Source organism: Trachinotus anak, unplaced genomic scaffold, assembly GCF_046630095.1.
Source record: "Trachinotus anak isolate AG129_WGS33_773 ecotype Australia unplaced genomic scaffold, CSIRO_AGI_Tana_v1 ptg000003l, whole genome shotgun sequence".
Lineage (NCBI taxonomy): Eukaryota > Metazoa > Chordata > Actinopteri > Carangiformes > Carangidae > Trachinotus > Trachinotus anak.
In genome coordinates, this window is record NW_027273854.1 from 21,260,584 (window position 1) to 21,286,447 (window position 25,864).

The window sequence follows — 25,864 nt, forward strand, 5'->3', positions numbered from 1 at the left end:
AGCTCGTCAGCACATAAGCCTGTTTAGGGAGGCTTCCTACTGAGATGTCATTGCAAATTATCCATTGGTTGGTTAAGGTGGAGGGAGCTGCATTTTGAGACATTGCTGTGGAGTAAAGTTTGTCAGCCTTCAGGGGCCCCCACCAGCCTGGAGCCCTAAGCAGTTACCCGTCTTGCCTGTTCACCATCTCAGCCTCTGATTCCACATCTTCACCAGTTCACCTCTCAGCGTTACAAAGACACGGATCCCATCTCATATCGCCTTCGATAGTTCACTTAGCAAGTTTAGTAAGTCTGCTTAAATAAAAGCTGTGTAACTATTAATGAACTGTGACATTAGAGCTTAACAATAGAGAGGCCCAGAAGAATTTAAGTTGCTCTGATGTGTCTGATTAAAGAATGAGAAAGCTACAATTAAAAACAAGGGCAAAATAGCTCAAATGCAGATTGATTTTATAATTAAAAGGAGATTGTGCGTCCTATGGGAGGATGCCCAGGTCAAAATAAAGTTAAGGGCAGTTCATGGTTTCCATATGGCCTCAGAGAGATGTGGGTGTGCACCTGAAAACACGATGGTGACCTGCTGGCAAGAAGAAGAGCTCCTCTGATTGTTGTATTTGGCTGAACAAACTGAAAAAGTCTAAATAGATTAGATGTGTGTGACTGATTAACAAGAACTAAACAGTACCTACAAATGCTGCACAAGACGAGTGTCAACCTTACATGTCTGGCACACCCACCGTGCTCGCAGTGCTACAGGTGGACGTCGAAATGAAAGACCCACGCGTACATGTGGACACAGAAACCATGAATTGGCCTTAAATCTGAGGTGTTTATTAGAAATGAGAAAGCTATTGACATAAATCTGAAAACGTGTCTGGACGCCAGAGATCCTGAAACCACTGTAAAGAGTGAGTTGTCAGTGTGTTTGTGTGTGCAAATATTCAGATGCTGATTATATCTGTTCAGAGCACAGTATGTGTGTCTGGGTCTGTTCAACACCTGAACTGGTTCACTGTTTCCACACACTACATTTATGTTGAGGTTTGGCTCTGCCACCACTGGCTCCATGTCTCTGAAAGATCTAAGGGACCTACTGGGTTTATGTTCCTCAAGCACGTCAGAAATATATTTTAGCTCTAAGCAATTAAGTGATCCATAAACTAAGAGCAGCACTTTGAAGTTGGTTCTATAACTAACTGGAAGTCAGATTTCTGCATAACAGGAGATATCTGCATCATTTTACAGGTCCTTGTTAGGTTAAAGTAGTATTGTATTATCTGCATACAAATTACTGAGGCGACGTGTTTATTCCTGTTGGGAGGGAAACAGGAGACTTCAAAAGAGCAGAGTACAGAGACTACAGTAAATTGGCAGCACTTATCAAGCCACTGCTCAAGGAGGTATCCTCATTTTATGCTAATGACATTTTTTAGTCTTGTCCAGTATGAACAAAGCAAAATACAGTGACTGCTAAACCACCACTGCTCAACAAAGCTTTCATTTCAGTGTTGATTTGAAACAATTACTACCTTTTTCTTAACTTACCACCGTTGATTTATTTTGCTCCTACATTATAAACCAGTATTTAGTAAGATGATTTCTAAAAATGAATAATTACACCTCAACTGTGATGCCTTTAGACATCTACAGCCCTAATGTGTAGCTCAATCAATGAATCTGATTAATGGCTGCAGTTATATACAAAACATCCGTATCACATTCACAGAGAAGCAGCCATATAGTGTAAACAAAACCATCCAACATGCAGAGTTAATGTGATTGCCAAGGAACTCGAGTCCAGGGTTTGAATGGCCAGGCACACCAAGTGTGGGTTTGGTAACAAACAGTATGTGTTCATGGCTTACACACATGATCTGGCTGAGAGTGAGCTGATCTCTTCACACAGGGAAATAAAAAAAAAAATGCCTTAAAAGACAATCCATCTGTTAATCCCTTCAGAAGTGTTTTCTCTCACCCTATCTGCCACACAGTGGAAAAAAAAGCATGGTAACTAAATACTGTGGACTTGGAGCACTGTCAGAGTGAAGCTCTTAAGAGCAATTTCCCAAATTAGAAGGGACGTTGGCTGAACTTGTATGAACTATTTCAAAGACTAAAGACTAAAATGTGAATGTGAATTTCCCCACTGTGGGACTAATAAAGGCTATCTTATCCATCTTATCTTAAAAGGAAGTAAATAACTAGTAAGAAAAAAACCCTGGCAAACCTTAAAAGCGTAACTCCCACACTCTGTTCAGATTCAGTTTGCCTACTAGCACCTCTGAAGCTTGTTTAATAAATGTAAAAAATTATGTAAATGTATGTAATGTAAAATACAGTTACCTCCTGACCAGGAAATAGTCTGGCACACAGCCCTCCCCACACAAAACTGTATTTCCCAAAATGTTCCTTTAACGTTAGGTTGACATCTGCATAGTTTTAAAATGGCTGCACTGATGGATGTTTAAAACGTTAATCATTGTTAGAAGCTAGAAATGTCCAACTACACTCTACAGAAGAAACAGAAGGTCTCTGGAAAAGTTGAAAACAGATGCAAATGTCAGACAGTCATCTTCGTCAGTCCACCCCCACGGGACAGGGCAGGAGAAGAGGCAAGTTGAAGGAGACGGAATATCTCACTCAGTTTCCAAAACTTAGTAAAGACCAACAATAAGAAAAAGCTGAAGTTTGCATCAGGAATTTTTGTGTGTACGTGTTTGGGCGAGAGAGTCTACAGCTCTGACTGAATGGGGTCTCCCTCCTTGAAAATGTCAGGATTTCCTGAACAGGTTGACCCGTGTTGACCTGACATGGAGGCTGAGTGGGTGTTGTGATGTAAAGCTGAATACCACATTGTTCCTCAGTGCTAAGAGGGTTTTCCACCAGCTTTTCCTTTTTGATAACAGACCTTCAGCTCCACGTTGACTTGTGTTCCTACTGTATGTAGAGCATGAACAGAGCTGGGTGTTGTCCAGCCTGTTTTCTTACTGTAACTTATTCATGTTTTTGCAGAGTCATATGATGCTACCACTTATCTAGCTTGTAAATATGACTTTAAAGCCAGCAGTAAGTTAGTTTAGCTCAGACTGTAAACAGGGAGAAACAGCTAGCTTAGCTCTGCACTAAAGTCTGCCCGCAGCTTGGAAGCTCACTAACACGTTATATGTCATGTGTTTATTATGTGCAAAAGCCTCAGAGCCAGGGCACCCGTTTCCCTGTTTCCAGTCTTTATGCTAAGCTAAGCTAACCACATCTGCTGGCTATAGCTTTGTATTTAGCGTACAGATATGAGAGTGGCAACAAAATTCTTATTTATTAATTTTTTGTTTTTTCATTAACAAATGAAAAGCTAAATAATAGTCAGGCAAGCCTAGAAAGCACTGATGTTACATGTTAATACTGAGACCAGGCACTGGCCACACAACTATTTATATACTTGGTTATAATGGTTTCTCAAACAGTAACCATTTATGTGGCTCAGGAGGTAGAGTGGGTCGTCCACTACTCAGAAGGTTGGTGGTTCAGTTCCCGGCTCCTCCAGTCTGCATTTCAAAGTTTCCTTGGGTAAGATACTGGAGCCCCCAGTGTATTATTGTGTGTGGAAGAAAAGCACTGTATGTGTAGGAGAAAGTGCTGTATGAATGTGTTTGTGAATGGGTGAGTGTGTCTTCTATTGTAAGGCGCCTTGAGTGGTTGATAAGACTAGACAAACCCTATATGAGTGCAGTCCATTTACCATTTCAGATGACAGACTTAGGTCTGTGTTAAAACAACAGCCCTCACCTGGTCTGGCGAAGAGGAATGGGGAGTGAGATGCAGAGGAACGGGTCAAAGGTGTTGCTCTGTTTCAGACAGTGGGGGCATGTCAGTGAAGATCTGAGGAAAACAAAAGCAAACACACACACACACACATTAGTCTTAACAAAACAGCTGTGCTAAGTTGACACACACTTCCAAATTAATCTCAGAGTCGTCCTGATTAAGTCGGGCAGGAAAGGAGATGGCTTAATCTCATTACACAAGTGAACAACACGGGAAAAATGAACACGCTGTTCCATTCAGAATGCCTTCATCTGATGGTGAGAAAGGAAAAAAAGAGTGATGTAACTGGTGAGAATGAGAGAGACAGAGGGTTGGGGGTGTGGAAAGTAGTAGTAGAAGCCCCCTGGGTTGATTGGTGCAGTTCAGGGGAACCTGCAGCAGCGGTTTCCATCTTGTTGCATCACTCTCACCAACGCTGCTAATGCTCATGTGATGCCATTACGAGATCCCGAGCAGCGAACAGTAGGCAGTTACCCTGCGTGAGGGCCTTTCTTCCTCTGCATCTGAACGCACAGGACACAGATCACTGAGAGAGGAAATGACTGAACGCACACAGCAGTGATTTTCTGTTCCATCAGTTTTCCATTTACTTGCTTGTGTTCATGATTACACTTGTTTCAATTAATCCCTCTTCGTTTAAACAGGAGGAAATGATTTATTCCAGTGAGCTAACTGTCTGACCAGTGAGTCAGAGAGCCCACTCAACTTAATGGGCTGATGGGCTGGAAGTGATTCTGTAAACTATCCTGCAACTAAATTAAATCTTTTGTCCAGTTAATTTGTGCAGGATTTCCTGGATAAGACTTTATGTAAATACACAATAATTAAGTGAATCTTAAATGAGTGCTTTCTATCAACCTCTGTCATTACATGGATTAGGAGCAATTCTGATTTGATTGAAAATATATATCTGCATATTGAGTCATCTGTAACAAACAAACACTAGCTGTGTGCCGTGACTGAGAGTGCATGAAAACTAGTTTGTAGTCAAGGACAGAAGTTGAAGCAGCAAAACAAGACTAATAGATAAGTGGTTGAAATAGATCATGTCAGCTGAAAGTAAACAGTTAAAAGTTAGCTTAACTACTGGGCTGCAGTCAAAAAGCCTTTTTTGCTTAGGAAGGTTTCTAACAGACTGAAATGACCCAGAAGTATCTAAGCTGCAGCCATGATAAGGGCAGGTCCAGTTCTCTACATGATGAGGAAAGGAGCTTCAGTGCCTCCTAACTTATCACCTTTAGCATAGGATACACTGGACCTTCCTTTATGAAAGGAAAGATGATGATGCCGTCCCACAAGCAACACACCTTTGTAATTTCACCCCATCAGACCAACTTAAATCTGGAAACAACAAAGCACCTGTTTTATGCTTGTGACATTATCCAAAAGTTATGGAAATGTGCATGATTGGCCAGGAAACTCTATATACTTATTGTATGTCTGAATATAATTTATTATTATTTGAATGGTTCAACTTTCTCTTGTATGTTCCTTTCATGGAGTCTTATTTCAATGTTTCTCTCCTGTTTGTTTTGATTTTGTCATTAGTAAAGGAGTATTTATCGTCCATGCGTTATAAATAAAGTTGGTTAAAAAAAATTTTTTAAAGCCTAGCATAAGTGCAGCCGGATCCTCTCAGCACCACGGTTGTCTTTTCCAAAGTCCTCATTAATTCCCCTCATCTTTCCGTGACCTCATGACGTTTCCATCGAAGTCGAGGAAAGTGGTTTTGACTTTTCAACTGCAGCTCTGAATAAAATGCTCCTGGTGGTAGTGTGAAATACACAAACTGGACCAAATCAACTGAAACAATAACAGATAAACTTTGATATATTTTTAATTAATTGTATTAAATAACAAAAAAGGCTGGGGACCACTGGTCTAACTAACTGTGCTCAATCTGCAGTGGATGTCTATCACACTTTTATCAAGAAGCAACAAAGAATCTAATCTGGTTTCAGGACCAGTCTAATCTGGTTTCAGGAGGCCACATAGTTTGAGTGAGCATTCATTTCAAAACCAGCTATTTAAAAAGATGTAGTGGAAAACAGGAACAAAAGAACAGGAAGATTGTGTAGAGAAACACAACTCTGACATTCAAAGACTGTGGTTGTAGTTGTCTGTCTGTGCGTAACTGTAATTTTGACAGATTATGTCTAATAAAAGCAGAAAGAAAACAGCACCAGTCTTTGCTCTTCTGCTATAATTGAAACACAGGCTATAGGGCTGCTGTTATTACTCATTTTCAAATATGTGTGTTGAAATAACTTTATCAGTAACACTGTATTGTAACACTATGGAAAGCTGCAGATAAATGGACAAACAGTCTTGTGCAAAGCCTTTCCGACCTTTTAAATTGAGCCATAGATGAACTGTTGAAATGTGTTTTCCTTATAGGAAGGCACCTGACAGACCCAGAGAAGGAAAAGGGGGGAGGAGGAGGGAGGAGGAGGGTGGGGGTGAATAAAGCTCTATTCAAGCAAGCCCAGCTGACACTGGCTCTTAGTGGATCTCTCCCTCTTGGCAGAGTAGAATGGCTGCCCTACGGATGTCTTATTCTCGCCAGGAAACAGTGAGGGTAACTGCACTCCATGCATACAAATCACACTCAGGCGCCACTAAAACATAGATGTGCCCCGCGCTGCTCGAAAACACTTAAAAAGAGAAAAGGAGCAAAGGAAGAGGTGATATTCTGGTGATGCTCTAATGGAGGAAGCGTGCAAAGGTTGAGAGGTATGTATCCCCCTCCTGTCTGGGATGCAGCCATGCTGAAGAGGCTCTGAGCTGGATGCTTTGCACTGCAACACAATGCTGAAGGCTTTGAATTTTCCCGAGTGACACATCACCTCGGTATCTTTATCTAATTGATTCTCTTTCCTAAGAGAGGCAATTAAAAACAAAAAAGTCTCAGGTTAAAATTAAACAGATTGGCAGCTAATCTTCTCGCCAAGCCTGGCAGCAATCCTCTGCTGGGGGATGAAAGGTAGTTGATTCACCACGCTAATGCTCTGAAATCGAAAAGGCATAAACCTTAATGCACGCCTCGTAATTCACTAATTGAAATGGCAATATACACATAATAAACAGATCCATTACTGGGCCTGTAAACTCCAGAGCAACAATAACTCAATCCTGCCGTTCAAATCATAACAAATCAGGAGATATGATCAAAACAAAGGTCACATGGTGCGAAGTGAGGGTCTCTCAGAGAAAGAAGAGCCGTGTTCCTGCTGAAACTGCACCACGCTTGTAATTTGAAACGCTCGGCTGCCCGTCACTGGGCTTCACTCTAATGAACAATGCTTGACAGACAGACATCTCCGCTGACTGCAGCCCATATAGAAAAAGATCACAGTCCCTGATCTAATTTAAAAGCAATAGATTTATAAATGAATTCAGATCTTCTGAAACAGAGGTAAGAGTTGTAAGTTCACAAAAATGAAGCTTAAAGTTACATCACTTCAATCAGCTCCAGCACCTGATGACAGACAACATAAGCTCAGATGAACTAACTCTCGCCTTGTGTTGCTCGGACGGTGATTTAACTCGTCTGAACGTGTATAATGGCCGTGCTGATTGCACAGTGACAAACCAGGCTATTACAAGGATAAATCTCCGCTCTGTCAACTCTAGATGCTGGATCACATCGGACACTGCATTGTGAAGTGTTACACAGGCAGTGGTGAAGCCTCAGGACTCGGTTCCTTCAGAGGAGAGGAGAGGGATGGGAGTCAGGAGGTATTTGTTCAGCCGTTGCAGCCATGAAAACAAAGCATTTATCTCCATTTAAAACCTCACACCCTGGTGATGTATGGGCTCTGACATTTTAGTACTGATAAAATAGACCCAGACTGTACACTTACTGTATAAGTTAGAGTTCCTTTACAAAGTTTGCGCTTAGCCAACCAAATTATCTATCTATCTATCTATCTATCTATCTATCTATCTATCTATCTATATATATGTACTGTATATACTCCCTCTGCACCATCTCATACAGTGTCTCTAGATAGCACAGTGTGTGAGTGGGAGAGGGGAACAAATTTTGCCTGCCAGGCTGTTAAGACTGCTGCTTCCTGTCTAGACACACCCAGGGTCTCACAGCTGAAACATTTGACAGCGAGGGTAGCAATTAAGAGATGCGCTTTGACAGATGTATTACTGGCAGTCACACTGAGCTGACAATTTTCTGAGGAATTGGCAGATGGAAGAAGGTACCGACAAACAAGATGTTAGCAGCCCAGTCTGGAGGGACAACTTTTTAAAAAGAAAAAGTTTCATTAATTAAACCTAAGATTTGTATAGTCGGTCAGTTCAGTCAAAGTTTTACGGACAGAGTCCTGAAGTTTTGCATCAGCATCAGGAGCTGGATACAGAAATTACAGCTAAATGGAAAAGTGAACTGATTAGAAACTAGAACCTACTGTATGTGGGTAAAGAAGTTGGACTTTTAATTGATGATATGATGTGGACTAAGAGGGACTGGCCAGAAAATTTTGATTTACTGGAAAGGAGTGAAGACATTAAATAAAAAGGGAGGGACGCCAAGAGGCGCATCTTAAATAATAATAATAATAATAATAATAATAATAATAATAATAATAATAATAATAATAATAATAATAATAATAATAATAATAATAACTCAAGCACTTGGTCAAGAAAAGTGCTTTACAGAAAAAAAAGAAAAACTAAAACCAGATATGAGAAAAAAGCCAAGGACCTGAGCATAATAAAAAGAGTAGAACAGCATAAATAAAAACAACATTATGCAAAAAGTAAGAAACAGTAAATGAGGCAATAAAAACAACAGGGATAAAACAATATAAATAAAACATGTATCAAACATCAAACACATAATCTTAATGAAGTAGTCCCCAAAGCTTTACTGTAAAAATCCATGAGTACATGATCACAGTGTAAATATTAAATGTTTTTAATATTTAATTTGCAAAACCTTCTTCTCTTAGACCTGGTCAAAAATAAAAAATATTGAGCTGTTTTCCGTACGACATGGTGCATAGACGAATTTGCCAAACAGACTCAGCCTCAGAATGATGCTCCACCCCCTGCAGACCAATTAACAGCCTCTTTATCTGAGACTGAATGATTGGTGGGCGTCATCAGAACATCCAGCTGCATGAGAAATGTTAGTAATACAGTGTGGTGAAAAGCTGTTGTACATTCCTGAACAGGAAAAAAGTCAACGGTGAAAAATACTTCACCGTTGGCACAGCTAACAACCTCAATTATTTCACCCCGCACAAAAGGTAAGCACTCTAAATAAGTACTTGTACTAAAGGGATTTCTATTTCCCTACGAGGCACAGAGGTTAGGGCACCAGGGTAGTTTTTCATCAGACCTCTTCAGTATTACTGCTTTTGTCTGCTTGGTAATTACTGACTGGTGAAGATTTACTGTTCTTCTAACCTGGCATCTGTGTCCCTAAGGACCTGTGTGTAAAAGAAATAATGACATCCCCATTACATCTGCTGTATCTAGCAATTACACTATAATCTGAACAATGAAGCCTAAATGCTATAAAAGCATGGGTGGGCAGTCTGCTGTGGACCCTTCTCTGTGGACCTGGTACTGACAACATCCTCATATGGTGCTATGGACACTTAGCTTTGCTGCTAAGTTGTTGCTAATTGTGATGTTGTGTTTATGGCAGGTGAGGGTGAGGTATGTAAAGGAACGAGACTCACTTGTACTGGGCCTGGAAATGTTCCTGGACAAAGCTGCACTGGACTTGGGGCTGCTGGGACTGGGATGGGTCAGGAGACAGCGCCTCTTTGGCTCCAGCAGGGCCCTGCAGCACAGAGGAGGCCACCCATAAACACAGAGCTGTCACATTGTCACAGTCTTAAGAGATCCGTCATACATTGTCCGGCTTGTCAAGTGTCTCTGTGAGAATAACTTCACACTGCAGCAGTGCAACAGTGTAACGGAGGCTCCCACCGTGTGCAGCTTCAGCACATTTTTGCTTTTCTTTGGCAATAAAGTGATCTTGTGAAAAGTTGTGGAAAGCACTGACCTACACACAACCCCCTGGGAAAGCCCTGTCTTTATTCTTTCATCTACTCACCTACAACAGAGAGGGAGCTGGCCTTGGGTGAAGATGAAAGGAGAGGGGGAAAAGATAAAAAAAAATAAAAACAGAGTCTGATCACAGAAAGACTTGCAAGGTCACTAGACAAATGTGTGGGATGGCACACACAGGGAGTATCTTACAACCTCTGCTGTGCGTTAATGACACAGAACTGAGCGAATAACCTTCTGCATCAGTCTCACAGAGCAATGAATACGTTTTCTTTAAGGCCAATTTACTGCAGTGGAACATTTGAAAAACATTCATGATACTCAGTAAAAATGGGGCACAAATGTTTTGAGCTGTAGAACAGAACAGACACAGTAAAAAGGACTGTTTGGTCATTAATAAATGTCAGTCGTCAAGCTAGCATCAATAGGAGGTTAGCTTAGCTTCACAGTCTGTAACAAACAAAGATAACACATTACAAGCAGCGCCAAGGGTATGAAATGGTATACACTTCTGTCTCCCGATGTCCATGTCAAAACATAACAACAACACAATACAACAGTAGATACAGTAAAAACATTTCTGCCTCATTTTGCTGCTTGTTTTTATCTGCTACTTAATATCTGATCAACACAGAACAAGATAATTTCTGTCTACTAATACTCTCTGTTTTCCCTCCAAAAACAGTTACATAATAATATCAATAATAGTATTATTCAGCAAAGAATCATGGTTTTGCATACAAGTCCCTCTAAACTTCTGTTTATCTGGTTGGAAAGCTACGTCAGCAGCACTGCAGCAGTGAAACTGGACCAGAACTGACAGAGAGGACAGATCGGTGTTGCCAGATCTCACCAGATTGTGTTGCTGCCAGATCTTGAACATAGTTCATTTTCTCCTGATTTGTCTGTCTGACATTTTCAGTGTCAAAATGTTCATGGCTTGTGAAAAATTGGTCCAATATTTATTTTGGTGACTATGGGGTGAAAGTATCGGTCATAATCTGTGATAACATTCACTTCTCCTGTTGGGGTGAATAGACTCAGGCCATACACAGTAAATAAAGATGGATGGTGATGGATGTAGCCTCTGTGACTAACACGCAGGTTTCTGAAGAGCAGTTTTGAAGCTCAGAGTGGGCTGCTCCACCATTGCCATCTTGGCAGTGCCTGACTCCGCCTAACTCCTGGCCAATCCTGAAATGGGCAAAGAGGTGGGGCATGGGTGGAGCTGAGACTTCAGTGCCTGCCGGACACTAACCCACCTGTCAGTCAAAGTGGCCTCAATTTTTTAGAACTTTAAGCCTTAATAAAATGTTAAAGGGTGAGTTAAATAAAAATGAACCCCCCGTACAGCTCTCATGAAGGAGCACATTAGCTTTAGAGACCAAAACTGTTTTGTTTTTGAATTGTCATTTTTACACTTCATTTATTTGTATACATTAAACAAACAAGATATGATAACAAGATACAGTGAAATGACTGTGCAGAGGTCTACAAACTAAAACTGCCAAAAGTTATAATAAGCACTCATATTGTTTGCAGATCTCTGTGCAGTATCAGCTCCACTTCACAACTTACCAGCCAGGAAAATGTCCTGAAAAACATTCTTTCAATTACCAAGTGGTTCGGCTTAAAAGGCCATAATGCTGCATATAAGCACCTTGTTAGCATTTCTCTGCTCGCACGCTATCAATCCCACAATAGCCTGGTGTAAAAGACAGGTACTTGAAAATGCATTAAGTCATCATATCATTTCAGCTGTGCTTTTACACTGGGCTGGCCTGGCCAAACTGAAATGCACTTTCCAAGCCTTCTCTGTTGACACATGCCCTCTTTCTTTCTCTCTCTCTGTTTACTGTTCCTCTGATTTCTAGCTCCTGGTCCTGCACTGGCTGCCACCGTTCCCAGGCTGGCAGCTCGACCATGACCTCCGCTCACCAACGGAGCTGAAAGGAGGTTTAGAATTTCTAAAAGGGGTGAGGGAAGTGGGGGGCGTGTGCGTGCCTGTCTGAGAAATCAGCGTGAGACGGACACAGACAGACAGACAGCGGAGTCCTTTACAGTTCACCACCACTTCAAATCCTGAGTCTATTCTTCTAAAAGCATGTGAGCTTTGCAAAGATGGAGCGCGAGACTGAAACCTGACCTTCCTGCAGCTCTGTGCTTCAACAGGCACGCACAATGAAAAACCCCTGCCTCCTCTTTGCATGGGTTTTCACTTGCTTTTCAATTACTCCTGCAAAATGTCACGACTGCCAAAAGGAGAGACTGAGCCCAGGTGATCTTCTTGTCACCGGTTCATGCAACACACGCAAAATATGGTTGGGAATTATGTGAAAGAGGGTAACGTAATGCAACCTCTCAGACTCTCCTACTCCCTTTTTCGACCACATACTTGGTAATGAATTCCATCGCTATCTTTATGTGGAGATAACAAAGCAACATTCAGGCCACCAAGTGCAGACACGGTCGGTCTTATCACTCAGAAATCCCTGCCCGGCTCTGGCACGTCAATAGACCGAAAAGCGCCAGCCCTGTGTTAACAGTAGCTGTTGACGACCTGCACATTTAAGCACAGTGAGAAAGTGGGGCGGGTTACATGCCCACTGACATGTGGCTCTGATAAGACCTCACTCATCTAACTGATTGTGGCCAGATAGCGGTCCCCATGGAGTAACTGCTGCTGGTCCTAGAAATTGTTTTACAGGTTGTTAAGCGACCCCGACAGAACAGGGGTCCATCTTAAGAGGTGCCATGTGCCGGTCTGAAATTGAGATTCTATCTTTGAAATTGGCTGTCAGAAAAATATGCCAACTTCAAACTGATAAAAATGCAACAAAACAGGGAGGAAACAGAGGGGGGAGAAATCAGAGAGGTTATTTTTAGAGACAGATCTCTCCAATAGATGGCTATTACCACAAGGGAGGAAAAGAAGGGGAGAAACACAGTGTGTGAAATTTCACTTTTTACACATTCCTCCAGCATTCCTCCTCTGTCTGTACTGTACAATACCTACAGTACACACACACACACCCACCCACACAGATTTGTCCCACATCCACATCTCTTTGCTCTGTTACTTTAATTATTAAGCATCTGCTGAGTAACTGTATTTCTATCTTTCCCTCAAACATCACTGTGACTGTGTCATCATTGTCTCTCCTCATGATCATATATGATCACTTCAGGCCTGGTTGTGACTTGTGGGGCTTAGAGGAGTTTGTGGTAGATCAGCCCGTGTTGCTGCCTCCTGAGGCAGACATCGTGGCGACTGATTCGGTTTGTCTTGGAGGAGCTCACTGTAGATTGGTTTGTTGTTTTTGGAAAAGCTATTTCCAACCATTTCGGAAGTGTTGGCTTCTTCTGTTTATGCCAGTTACTTTCCATCAGGGTATTTTGTAGTTGTATGTAGTGCCCTTTTGCCACTGGTGGAGCAGGACTTTGTCTTGGGTCCTACCTGGGATCTTTTAGGATCAGTCTGGGCGGGAGTACCGTAACAGGCTTCAAAACATCAGTTCATAAACCAGTGGGTGACGTCACGTTGGGTTTGCAAACGAGCCAACCACTGGATTTTATGTGAATATGTAAGTTAAGCAACTACTATGAAATCCATCTGCTGATTGTGAGCTATTCAAGAATTGTGTACAAGCCATGTATAAATTCATGTAAATTATTTGGTAACCATGGCAACATGTATGCACATCAGCATGTGAGCGTGTAGATTTACCCTGATTAATCAAACAGTCAGAATCATTAAAACTGTGCTCCGATGTGCTTGTATCCTACTCTGTGGTTCATTAAGCTCATTAAAGTGTGACAGTGATCCTCCAGAGACTTGTTGTACATGAAGTCTCTTAAATGAGCTGTCTCTACCCGTTTGTCATTACTCATGACATAAGGTTGTTTTGCTGTCTAATTTTACTAACAATGCTTCATCATTATTTCTTCATCAGCTCTTTGTGGCCCCAGACAACATCACAAACACATTACACAGATTTAAACTGCTGTGTAAAGTGCAGTCACCACAATTTGGTGTGCTGATGATACAGGATGACAGTCACCAAAACAATGGATTACCTGTCAGTCTATGACTTCATGTTTAGCCCAGCTAGTTAAATGCAGCAGTGTGTAATTTTTTCTCTTCCCCAAACCAAATGAACCGAGCTACAGGTGCGAAAGCGACCTGAGAGGAGGGCTGGCTTCAGACAACCAGCTCGAATATGTTTTTTTGCATACCCAGATTTTTCTGGATTTATGTTAGAAAGTCTGGAGAGCAAAAAAAACCAAAAAACCACAGGATCCATGCTGCTATGTGTTTGAATGGAGGAGATGATGGACTCCGTTTCTCATGCTTCTGCATTGGGAAGCCATGTCACCAGGGTAACTACACCCATCGTTACCACAGCAACCCACACAAATAGTTTGGTGATAACAGCGCAGACAGTCTGTCCTAAAGACCTGATCTGAGAAACAATTCAGATTTGCCTGCAGCCTATCAGGTGCCTCCATCATAACCTAACGACCCTAAATGACTTGAGAGAGGTTAGCTTCAACACTGCCGTCTGAGATAAACACATACAACAACAGTTTTCTCTTTCACTCGTAGTTTTCTTTGATGATACTCCTTACAACTGCTTTCTAGCACGTATAATTAGCCATGTTTCCATCACAGATTTTTGTGTTACCATTGAGTGATACCGCTCCAGTGAAATGTGACGGTGGATTCCCAGCAGTCTCTCCGTTGGAACTGGCTCCTTGAGGCATGATATGACAATTTTGTTTGCAATTTCAAGTTTGCAATTTCTAATTGCGCATTAAGCAGGTTACTGGAAACACACCTACTGTTGGGAACACTGGCAAGTTGTAATGTAGGAGTTAATGGCTGAGCTCATAATGAAATGAAACTAAAACCAGGTCCATTGATCTGAAAAGGTAACACGGACAAATATAAACACAAAAACATGCAACTTCTAATATCCAAGATATGTCGAGCCAGAGAACTGTCTACCTCTGCTTAATCCATAAACCTCAGTGCCAGGAGAGGGGCGTGTGCCAGTGCCCGAGGAGCACGGAGAAAATTAAAACTCAAATCCTTCACCCTGGCACCTTAGCGTGCTGTAATTGATTTCTGGGATTTAGATAAATGACAAAGATACAGCATGCAAGTGAGTGGTAGGCTGGAGCCCGGCCGCTGGCTCAGCACTGTCAGCAGGAGGCCAGAGTTCACTGACTGTGATTTTTAAGCTGACTGAGAGAGGAAGAGGGAGAGGGGCCAGAGTGATGGAGAAAGCGAGCTGTGATAAGCACATTGTTGTGCAGCTGGCTGCTGAAAATCAGACAGCTGCCTGAAGAGGGTCATTTCCCTCAAACAACAGGAACACCAGCTGATATGAGGCAATTTTAACAGGAAGACCATTGTGAAATATCCTGTCATTTTGGTTTTTAGAGTTTAGATAAATATTCATACTGATGATAAAGATTCTTTCCTAAAACACAAGGATTATTTTGTCTAGATAGTATAAAAATTAATGTGAACATTAGTGCAATATTGACTAAATAAGAGTAGTGAAAACAAATGCTGATGCTGTAAATGTGAATGACTTTTATTTGCTCAGAGGACTTTCCCACACCAAGATCAATGTTATTGAGAAGAGTTCTGGCAGCCTTGCAAACAGCACTGCATTCGCTCATTATCCATTTCAGCAGTGGTGATGCAAACACACACATGAGCAGCTCGCTCCCTCACTAAATCCAAGTCTGTTGACTCCTGGTCATCTGTACTTCAGCACGAAAGCCTGAAATCGCACAGATTAACGGTGCACTCTGCCCCTTTGGGGAGGCTTTCAATAATTCACCCAAAAAAATGTTGCTGGGAGTGATTCATCTCTGCGAGTAGACCCACTGCAAAGGAACTCAGGCACTCTCGCTCCACTGTGGTGAAAATCCAGGAAATGTGGCCCCCATCCCCATCCTCACAGACCACCTGTCTCATCCTGATGGATTTTCAGGGATGGGGGAGGTAGATCGTAACGGGGAGACGAGTGCTCCCAGTAATGGCCCTGATGTGAATAATTTAAACAAGCCGTGGAAACACACAGGGATGGACATGTGCTTCTGCTGGAGAAAGCACTATAGTGGGGTGATTGAGAACAAGACCCAACAGCATCTAAACCCTGTGGTGACTGGAACAGAGAGAGAGAGAGAGAGAGAGAGAGGGAGAGAGAGGGATATGGGGCAGGAGTAAAGACACTGCATATGCGTGTTTATCGATATGGACAGATGGAGATAGAACGAGACAAAAGAGAGTGGTTGTCAGTGACTGGATGAGTAAGAAAGTCAAAGTAGTACACACAGCTGACATACTGAGCATTGATGAATAATGGACAGTCTCCCACAACAGCGTCGCGCATGTACCTCTCTATAAATAGACCCGATAATAATGATACTCGAAGCTTTTCTCTCTGACCCTTCTGCCCATTATTCCCCATGGCAATTACTCTGGGTGGGGTGCATTTGTATGGACATGCTAAGTGCCCTGAAATCGGTGCCTGGTCAGTTTGAAGGGCAGCTCTGTAGCCGGTCAGTACACCTGCATATAGCTACCAGTCAGATCAGGGATGTTACACTGATGACACTGTTGTCTTGAAACATCTATGTCAGTGCTTCTTTAATGCATCTATAATGCTTATCTTCAATTTCTCTTATTTATATTCTATTATCATTATTATTATAATGTTTCTGTCACAGAACAACTATTACTTTGGCATTACATTGCTCTCCATTACCACAATGGTGATTCGCTGAGAGCAAGCATCAGCTATGATGAAATGTCTGTGCAAAATACTACATTACTTCCTGGCTCCATGGATCCTGTTCAGTGCTCTGACCTCCCTGTGCCAAGGTACGAACAACATAATGAATTTCTGCCAAAGAGATCAATAAAGTGTCACAAAGTCAAGTTTGTTTACAGAGCAAAGGTGAGTTGTTGAGCAGCTGAGGCCGCTTTGGAATCACTGTGGGATCACACTTGAAATGTTTCCACAGTCCTAGAGCTGCCTCAGTGAAACTCTAAATATGTGAACTGTCCCTTTAATTTTTGGTGTAAACACATCATTACTGAGCAGTTTTTAGCCATGCTGAGGCACGGATCTGTGGATGGCACAGTCTTTAAATCTGTCACTGCTTTGGTCCAGACTGAAATGTCTCAGTAACTTCTGGATGGATTTCCACAGACATTCATGTTCCCTGCAGGATGGATTTTAGGGACACCTAGTTTTCTTTCATAAGGTCAAAATTTTAGTTTGTCCAGTTCTTTGGTTTATGAATAAATACTTGATAACATTCCCATGAGCCTCAGCTGTACTTTGTGTTTAGTGCTAATTAGCAAATGTTAGCATTCAAACACACTGAACTAAGATGGTACATATTACATGCTTAACATTAACATGCTAGCATTGTCATTGAGCATGTTAGCATACTGAGGTTAGATTAGTCAACTTTTTATCACATTCATTTGGCAGCAATTTTGCCCAAAGCAACTTACATTTTCTTCATCATCACACACACTCCTCTGGAGCAATGTGAGGTTGAATGTCTTGCTCAAAGATACTTCAACATATGGTCAGGAGGAGTTGAACCACCAACACTATGATTACAGAACGATCCACTGTACCACCTGAGCTACAGCCACAGTTTTTTAAACAGTTCTTATGCATTCATTTTTATTGATTTCTTCCTGTGCTTTTACAAATGACATGTTTTCAACAAAACAAGAATTGGTCCCTCAAAAGGTCCCTCAAAAGGACCAATTCCATCTGATCAATGCAAGGATCATTAATGTTCAATATGATTCTAAAATCATGAGATTGAATTGTCAATCACAATTTTAAATGGCGTATGAGTCCTGAGGCTCATTTATAACCATCGCATACAACTGAGCTGATAGCCACACCACTGTCCACACAGAACTGAGGCAGCCTCTTGGATGAGAGGTCAAACATCTTCAAGCATCAGTAACAAGTCCAGTTGCCTTGTCTTGGATAATCAGGACCTGGATGATTGAAAATCTTCACAGATTTATAAAAACAAACGTGATGGCAGAATATGCACACGGAAACTCTCGCCCACGTGGACGAACATTTTGGAGTTAGGGGAACTTGGTGACACAAAGTGATAAATTGATGACTGTAGAAATTAAACATGAGAGGTGTCATTATACAATATCTTCTAATACTGTACATATATCACCAAGTACCATATACTTTTTGTGTGTAAATTAGTTGCAGTGAACACGACTGTGCTGTCAGGTGCACAATGGAGACACCGCTGCCACACACACTCCGCCTTCTCTGGCCGCCTCACAAGACATTTCAGATGTTCAGTGTGTGATTTCATCAGCTGTATATGTGTCTATTATCTATAGATGCTTGACAAATACCAAAAGGTGAGTTTTGGTGTCTCTGTGCCTCTGCTGGTCCGTCTCAAGCTGCAACCTCCAGGGTTGAAAAACAAAGCCAACACAGAAGTGACAAAAACTGCAGTTCCTCGAATGACCACTTGAGGTTGACTCCAAAACCAAGTCAATCTCCACAGACTCTCATGTTCAACTTGACAGCAGAAGTAAATGTTTACAGCCTGGTACAAAAACTGGTTTTGGTCTCAGTAGCTAAATTCGCCCATTTGCCCATTGCCCATTTCTGGATTAGCCAAGAGAGAGGTGAAGTCAGGCACTGCCAAGATGGCAACAGTGGAGCAGCCCACTCTGAGCTTCAAAACCACTCTTCAGAAACTTATGGGTGACATCATGAAGGTCATGTCCACCTTTATTTACAGTTTATGGTCAGCCTGTACTCTGATGGTTCAAGGCATGCACCTCCATGTCTGAACACTTTGTTTAATCTCAGAGATTGCTTGTTTGCTGCATTAACAGCTGCTGCAGCCGTCAGCCCTTAAATAACATGTAGCCTATATCAATATTCATGAGGGATTTACAGTACATTGACCATTTATGGTGAACAGTGGGAATGTTTTGGGAGGAGCATGAGGCTTACACACATTTTAATAAATCTGATTTATTATTGATTCTGATTAAATTTTTTTTTGCGTAGGCCATTTTCTGATGTTTTGCGAATGCACACTTTCAGTATGGATCCTATGCACTGTTTATCATGTAAGGCTGTTGATTGAATCCTGCTCTCTGAAGGTAAGAGGTGAAGTGAAAAAGCCATTGTGGAGGCAGTGTGTGTGCTGCTGAGAGCGAGAACCTCATGGCAAGAGAGCACAGGCCTCAAAATGAATTTCATCATCAGCAGATGGAAATGAGGGAGCGTTCAACTAGAGAAATGAAAGCGAGGGAGGAAAAAAACTGACATGGAGACAGGAACAAAAACCACAATGAGAAGCTGGTCTGGAGGGAGGCTCTATTCTTGTGGCCTAAAAAGAGTCTTGATGCAACATATTTTCTGAGTATCAGTGTCACAGAGACAGGGGATGACAATGAGAAGCAATTTGTTTTTTTTTGTGGTTTTGGTGTGATATAAACAAGTCACATTTTAAAAGCAGGACATGAATGTCGTGAGTAATACTAAACATGACATCGACTTAACCAAAAGCCCTTTGCTAACTGCCCAAATAGTCTGACCTCAGCGTGAGTCATAAATACAGGACACTGACTGAGAAAATGATGTGCTCTCAGTGGTTGGATTCTCACAGCAGGAACGATTCCCAGCCACTCGCTGCCTTTTCTCTGCCTGAGTTTACATGTCCTGCTGGGTTTCCACTGTTTCTTACCAGGAAATGGACTAAAGGCTCTAAATCACTCACAGGTATGGATGTGGGTGTGACTGACTGCCTGAAGATATTCTGCCTGTAGTGAACTGGCAACTTGATCATGACTGTCTTTTGTCCAAAGCATGCTGGGATATGCTCCAGCTGTATGAGTTTGTTACAGATAAGTAAGTAAGTAGGTAAAGTTTATTTATATAGCACCTTTCACAGATATAAAAAATACAAAATAAAAAGCAATACAGTAAAGTAGAGGAATTATTCAGACAGTCTAAACAAAAGCCTGCTGGAATAAAAATGTTTTCAGCTGCCTAAAGAAGACGTCACAGGAGTCTCCATCCATCCATTCACCCGGTTTCTTCTGCTTATCTGGGCTCGAGTCACGGTGGCAGTAGGTTAGGCAACGCTTTCCAGCTCCTCCTGGGGGATCCCGAGGCGTTCCCAGGCCAGATGGGATATGCAGTCCGTCCAGCGAGTTCTGGGTCTACCTCCGGGTCCTTTCCCAGTTGGACATGCCCAAAAAAACCTCTGAGGGAAGTCGATCAGGAGCCATACTCCTTTCAAGATGAATGAGCTAAGGCTGAGCCCAGCCACCCTACAGAGGAAACCCATTTGAGCTGCCTATTCCTTTGAGTCGATTAGGTATTTGCCAAATATCACCAATTCACAACAGATGAAGTTTTCTGTTCTGTTCAAGTCACCTGTCGAGGTAACAGACGTAAAGCTACCAGTGACAATGCCACTTCTTGCGTCTACATCACAATAATTACATTTATTGTGAAGGCAGTGTTACGACTTTACTGTGAAACAGGAAGTGTGGAGTCACTTGATTATTGTTAATAAAAATTTACTTCCAGTTCATTTAAACCTTTTCTGCTCTTTTTGCAGAGAGATTGTTTTGATACATTTTATTACATGTTGGAAAAGTTTGATAAAACGAAAAGTGTTAGCTCTCATAACCACATTGTTTCTTAGGTAAGCACTTATATTTAAGAAGTGATCTATAGTTAAAGCCTCATGTTAGCTTATGCATATCTTAATCAGTTCCACACAGAGAGGTTTACAGAGCATAAACGTGGAAAAGGAAAGTCCTCAGTGCCTGAAACTAGTATCGGAGGAGAAATAGCTGGATCTGTTCATCTTTAGTGATGGGGGTTCATTTGTTCATGTCAATAACTTCGAAAGTCAGAAAATAAATAAATAATCCTAGATAATACAAAGTAGTAAAGCTAATTTCATTTGGGGAAGTATGGTGGTTCAGCCGGGCACCTCCTGTGTGGAGTTTGTTCTCCTCATGCCTGCAGGTGCTCTGGCCTCCTCCCACAGTCCAGAGACATGCAGGTTAGATTAATTGGTGACTCTAAATTGCCTGTAGGTGTGAATGTGAGTGTGAATGACTGTTTTTCTCTTTATATGTCAGCCCTGTGATAGACTGGTGAACATTTAAGCCCAGTGCAGTCAGTCATTTCTCACTGATACATGGACATGATGCAGGTCATAAAACACTGACAGTTTAAACATCATTCTCCTGAAAAGGACGAAGTTTGCTGGTGAATATGACTTTGTGAGACGTCTGTTAAGAAGATTTATTCCACCTTTAAGAGAGCAGCGGGAGAGGCTGAAGGAAATTAATTCTAATGAAGGCAGGTCGGCCTCCTGAGCTGATGAGGTTTATTATTACCCTCCTGCTTCTGCGGCTGCTGCTGATGACTGTGGTGACACAGATGAGGATAAAACGACTGCGAACGTCAACAGAGACCCTCAGGAGGCTCTGGTACCTGCCAGTTAGGTCGAGTTTGAACGGCTGCCACAAACAGCAATAAATGTGTTCATGTACACATATAAACAACAGAGCTAAGAAGGATTAAAGGTATAATATTATAGGAATGCACATTTTGTGTTTGATTAAAGCTGTTTTTTTTTTTAAACCAGCCTTTGTTGGTGAGGTTGGATTAATAATTATTGCTTTTTTAAAAAATCCATTTATCTTCACAGGCAGATTCAATTTAACTCAAGATAACACATTAAAACTGGACTTGGCGTGACAGGCGTGCCTCCCTGCTTAAATTATTTCTATCAACAACTGTTTAAATCATTCCAGTCAGCCCGGTTTTGAGCAATTGAATTGACACACTCTCTGGAAAGTCTCCACTCAGCAAATCTGCATCACTTAAACTGTTGGGTTGGAGGTGTCTGCCGATCAGACCCAGCAGCGCTGGGGATAATTTGTGTGTGGGAGGGAATTTCTCTTTATTGAACAAAGAATCAGGCTGTTGATTTATTTCTCTACAAAACAAGATGAAGATTATTTATGCTGCTGATTTTAACTTTTAACTGGTAAATATTTAACTTTTTAGATAATTAGACTCACGTCACCTTTCTGAAAACTCAAAAAAACACAAAAGTAACCTTGTTTCCCCTTATTAAAAATCTCTCCTCTTTTCAAGTAATTTCAGTGGTGCAGACAAAATTCAAATGTCGGAATAAAATAATGAGAGTTTTCCACCCCCCTCCAGTCATCTCGATCGTTTGGTGTAAAGTGTTCACAAGAGTTGTTTTAGGTCAATCTTTTTTTTTCAGTCTGATAAAGTCAAACATGTTTAACACATATCTTTTTTTGGTTTTTAGTCTTGGCTCATGCAAATAGTGACATTCATTCAATCCCGGGGAGGCAGAAGAATGTGAGTCATTTGGTGTAAGGCTGGCATTAAATACATAGGGGAGGCAATGGTAATTGGACACAAGGAAAATAATTTAAAAATAAAACAGGAAATCATAAATACAAAGTCCAAACAATCGTTTTAAGGGAAGATGATGGCAATTATAATGTTGGGTTCCTAATTTTAAAAAAAACAATAACAATAATAATGGGAATGTATTCTTGCAAGACACATTGTCTTTATATGTTCCTTATTTGCATTAATAAGGAACTGGGCTCCCTGCAGAGCACAAAGGCAGTTTTTAGAAATGTCCTTTAACTGTTCTTTAAACCAGTGGTGATGAATTGTGTTGTCCAGAGCAGTCAGACAGTCACAGCTTAATTGTGTCTGTGCCACACTGAGCAACCCCGAGCCTGAAAACCAGCTCCTTCTCATATCCAACCTCCATGACTGACACAAAGACACTGAGTGGCCATTTATAAGGACATATTAAGTTCATTTTAGACTTACATCCACACACAGACATCCCTCATCTCAGCATCTGTGGGGGGCTTAAGGCTCTCAGCCAATCAACACTGATCTGGGTCGGAGGTGAGAGAAGACCTCAAACACACAGAGGTCATACTCGGACCCTTCCCTCCAAGCTGCTTTTCCAGCTGGGTGGCTTTTAGCCACAGGAAGCCATTTCAGCCTGGTGCGGCAGACAGAATCAAAGGCAGAGTGGAGAGGAAACACACACATGCACACAAACAGCACAAAACACACAAGAATCACAAGACAACCATTCGCATCTAGCCCTGACAGGAGCGGGGAGCAGCACTGACCACACACAGCCAACTGCATGGCTCGGCTGTGGGTTTGGAGATACACTTATAGGCGTGTGCTGCTAGAATAAGTTAAAAGAAACTTAGTTTGAAATCTTGGTACAACGTCTGGGTCACTGTCTGGATGTGTGTCTAATTTCAGTACACAACCACCCACGTAGTACATGTATCTCCAGGAAGAGGAAGACAAGAGAGTACAGTTGATAAAAGCAGGAGTGCCACATTGTGACTGTTGAGCTCTTAATGTGAAGGACGATGAGGACCAGGCTGATCAACACCTGTCAGTTCTGTCTCACTGAGGACACAGTGGAAAGACAAAGTATGTATCAGATCTTCATCTATGTCAATTATAATCTTTTTGTGTCTTTATTGAACACAATCGTTAAACATTCACAGAGCTGGTAGAAGAGTGAACCCTTGGATTTAACTGGTCGAACCTCCTTTGGCAGCAATAACCTCAAACCAGCTCCTCCAGTAGCTGCTGATCAGACCTGCTCAATGTTCAGGAGGAAGTTTGGACCTTTCTTCCTACAGAGCTGCTTCAGCTCAGATATATTCATTTTCATTTTCCCCTTGATTATCTCACGCTGCTGAGGTCCAGAGGCAGAAAAGCCCCAAAATCATGATGCTTACTCGTGCAGCATGATCTGTGTCTGGTGGACTCATGAACAGAGATGTGAACCAGCTTTGAGCCTTTAGCTGTTACTCTGAGGTTCTTTGTTATGTTACTGATCATTGTGTGTTGTGCTTTTGGCGTCATCTTAGCTGGACGCCCACTTCTAGGGAGAGTAGCCATAGAAAAAAAATCATCTCTATTTATAGACAGTTTGTCTGACTGTGGACTCATGAAGATCTAAACTCTCTGAGATGACTCAGTAACATTTCCTGTTTAATGCAAATCAACAATTCTTGATTGGAGGTCTTCTGAGATCTATCTTTTGCGAGACAAAGTAGCCTTAACTCAAACCTCTAATCTGGTTTCATTGACTGGACTCAAGGTTTGTTTTAGTATGGACAAGAATTATACAATGATTTGTTTGTTATGTGTTTGTTCATAATTGTGACTTTGACCATATTTTACAGCAGGTCTGTACAGTACAGTCCTACTGACGATAATTCCTACTGTGCAGTTCGTCTTCACTTAAGCCAACGTGCTTAAGCTGCATGATGTAATTGGAGGGTGTACGGGAAGTTGTGGTGTGGAAATCTGTGCTACAAGGGTAGCGTAATGCACATGGGCTGGAAAACAAATATGGATGCTGAGTTTGACGCGAGCCTGTGTGAGGAAGTCCAGTTCTACCCTCACCTCTACAAAGTACCTTTGAAAGGATACAAAGACAATGACTCTTAAAGCTTTGTATATTTAAATCAGAAGTTAGTTTGGATTTAGATTTCAGAGTTGTCACTACACAACTGACACAACAACAAAGATGTGAACAACTGTGATTACATTGTTACATTCACTCGTCAAACTTCTACCTCTACACTGTTGTTTTAACTTCGATTTAAAAGCCTAACCATGGACGAGGGCTGCAGATTACATCTGTGGCTCTACTGATCTGTGTGTAACAATGTTTGTCTTTATGGTCCCTGTCATATAAACAAAAGAATAAAGAAAGTACAAGAAAAATTGGGTCAGATTATTATCTGGGTATTCATTGAATAGCAACAAAAGCGAGTCACTTTCAAGTGAATGCATTATTTTATTATTATAAATTAAATTATGTCTGTTTAATTTATTCCTCAAGTACCAAATTTAATTGGATTTTGGGCCACAACAGTAAAACCACAGTTATAATTGAAATATGTGCACTTTGAGTTGCATCACTTATTTAATGGTTTCTATCAGCTGTTAACATGTCCAATGGTCGAATAAAGAAAATCCCTTAAGGCTTGCTTCCCTACTTTTAGTATCTTTTTCCAACTGTCACATACAGTAAGTGAGACTATCCAGTCACTGTGGGCAGTAAAGCCCAGGAACCTAAAGCTTTCACATTAATGTTTCCTGTTGTTTTGATGATTAAACAGTGGCAGTGAACTCCTAAAACATGGTCAGATCTTCATCCAAGTTACAATTATAAACAAACCCAATCCATTTTAACTAATAACATAAAACTCATTGCATTGTATTGTTGAAAACATTGTTCAAACATTCACAGGGTAGACTGGAAAAGGCATGTGAACCCTTCAGTTAATGAAATTAACAAAAGCAAACTTGAGTCAGGAGGTATCAAATCTGGAGTCAATCAATGAAACCAGATTGGATGAGTGAGTCAGAGCTACTATGACTTATAAAAAACACACTTAAACATTTTGAGTTTACTGTTCACAAGAAACATGCCTTGCAAAAAAAGAGATCTCAGAAGACAATCAAGAACAATCAAGAATTGTTGATTTGCATTTAGAGCTTCATGAGTCCACAGTCAGACCAACTGTCTATAAATGGAAATGCTTTAGTTCTGTGGCTATTCTCCCTAGAAGTGGGCGTCCAGCTAAGATGACGCCAAAAGCACGACACACAATGATCAGTAACATAACAAAGAACCTCAGAATAACAGCTAAAGGCTCAAAGCTGGTTCACATCTCTGTTCATGAGTCCACCAGACACAGATCATGGTGCATGGTTTCCTGGAGCTTAGTGTCCATGTCAGGACACCACAGAGGAAGCTGCTGCTCTTGTTAAAACATCACATACCCGCCTGAAGTTTGTCAAAGAGCAGCTTGACTCTCC

General features: G+C 41.4%; 1 protein-coding gene across 1 annotated transcript in view; it reads right to left on the reverse strand.

The window, feature by feature from the left end:
- usp43b (ubiquitin specific peptidase 43b) overlaps positions 1 to 25,864 on the reverse strand; it is a 74,071-nt gene that overhangs the window by 35,312 nt on the left and 12,895 nt on the right. The window contains exons 3-4 of the mRNA XM_071474469.1: positions 9,533 to 9,636; positions 3,786 to 3,878 (exon numbers count right to left, since the gene is read on the reverse strand). Coding sequence (XP_071330570.1) covers positions 3,786 to 3,878; positions 9,533 to 9,636 — 197 coding nt within the window. The remainder of the gene's footprint in view (positions 1 to 3,785; positions 3,879 to 9,532; positions 9,637 to 25,864) is intronic.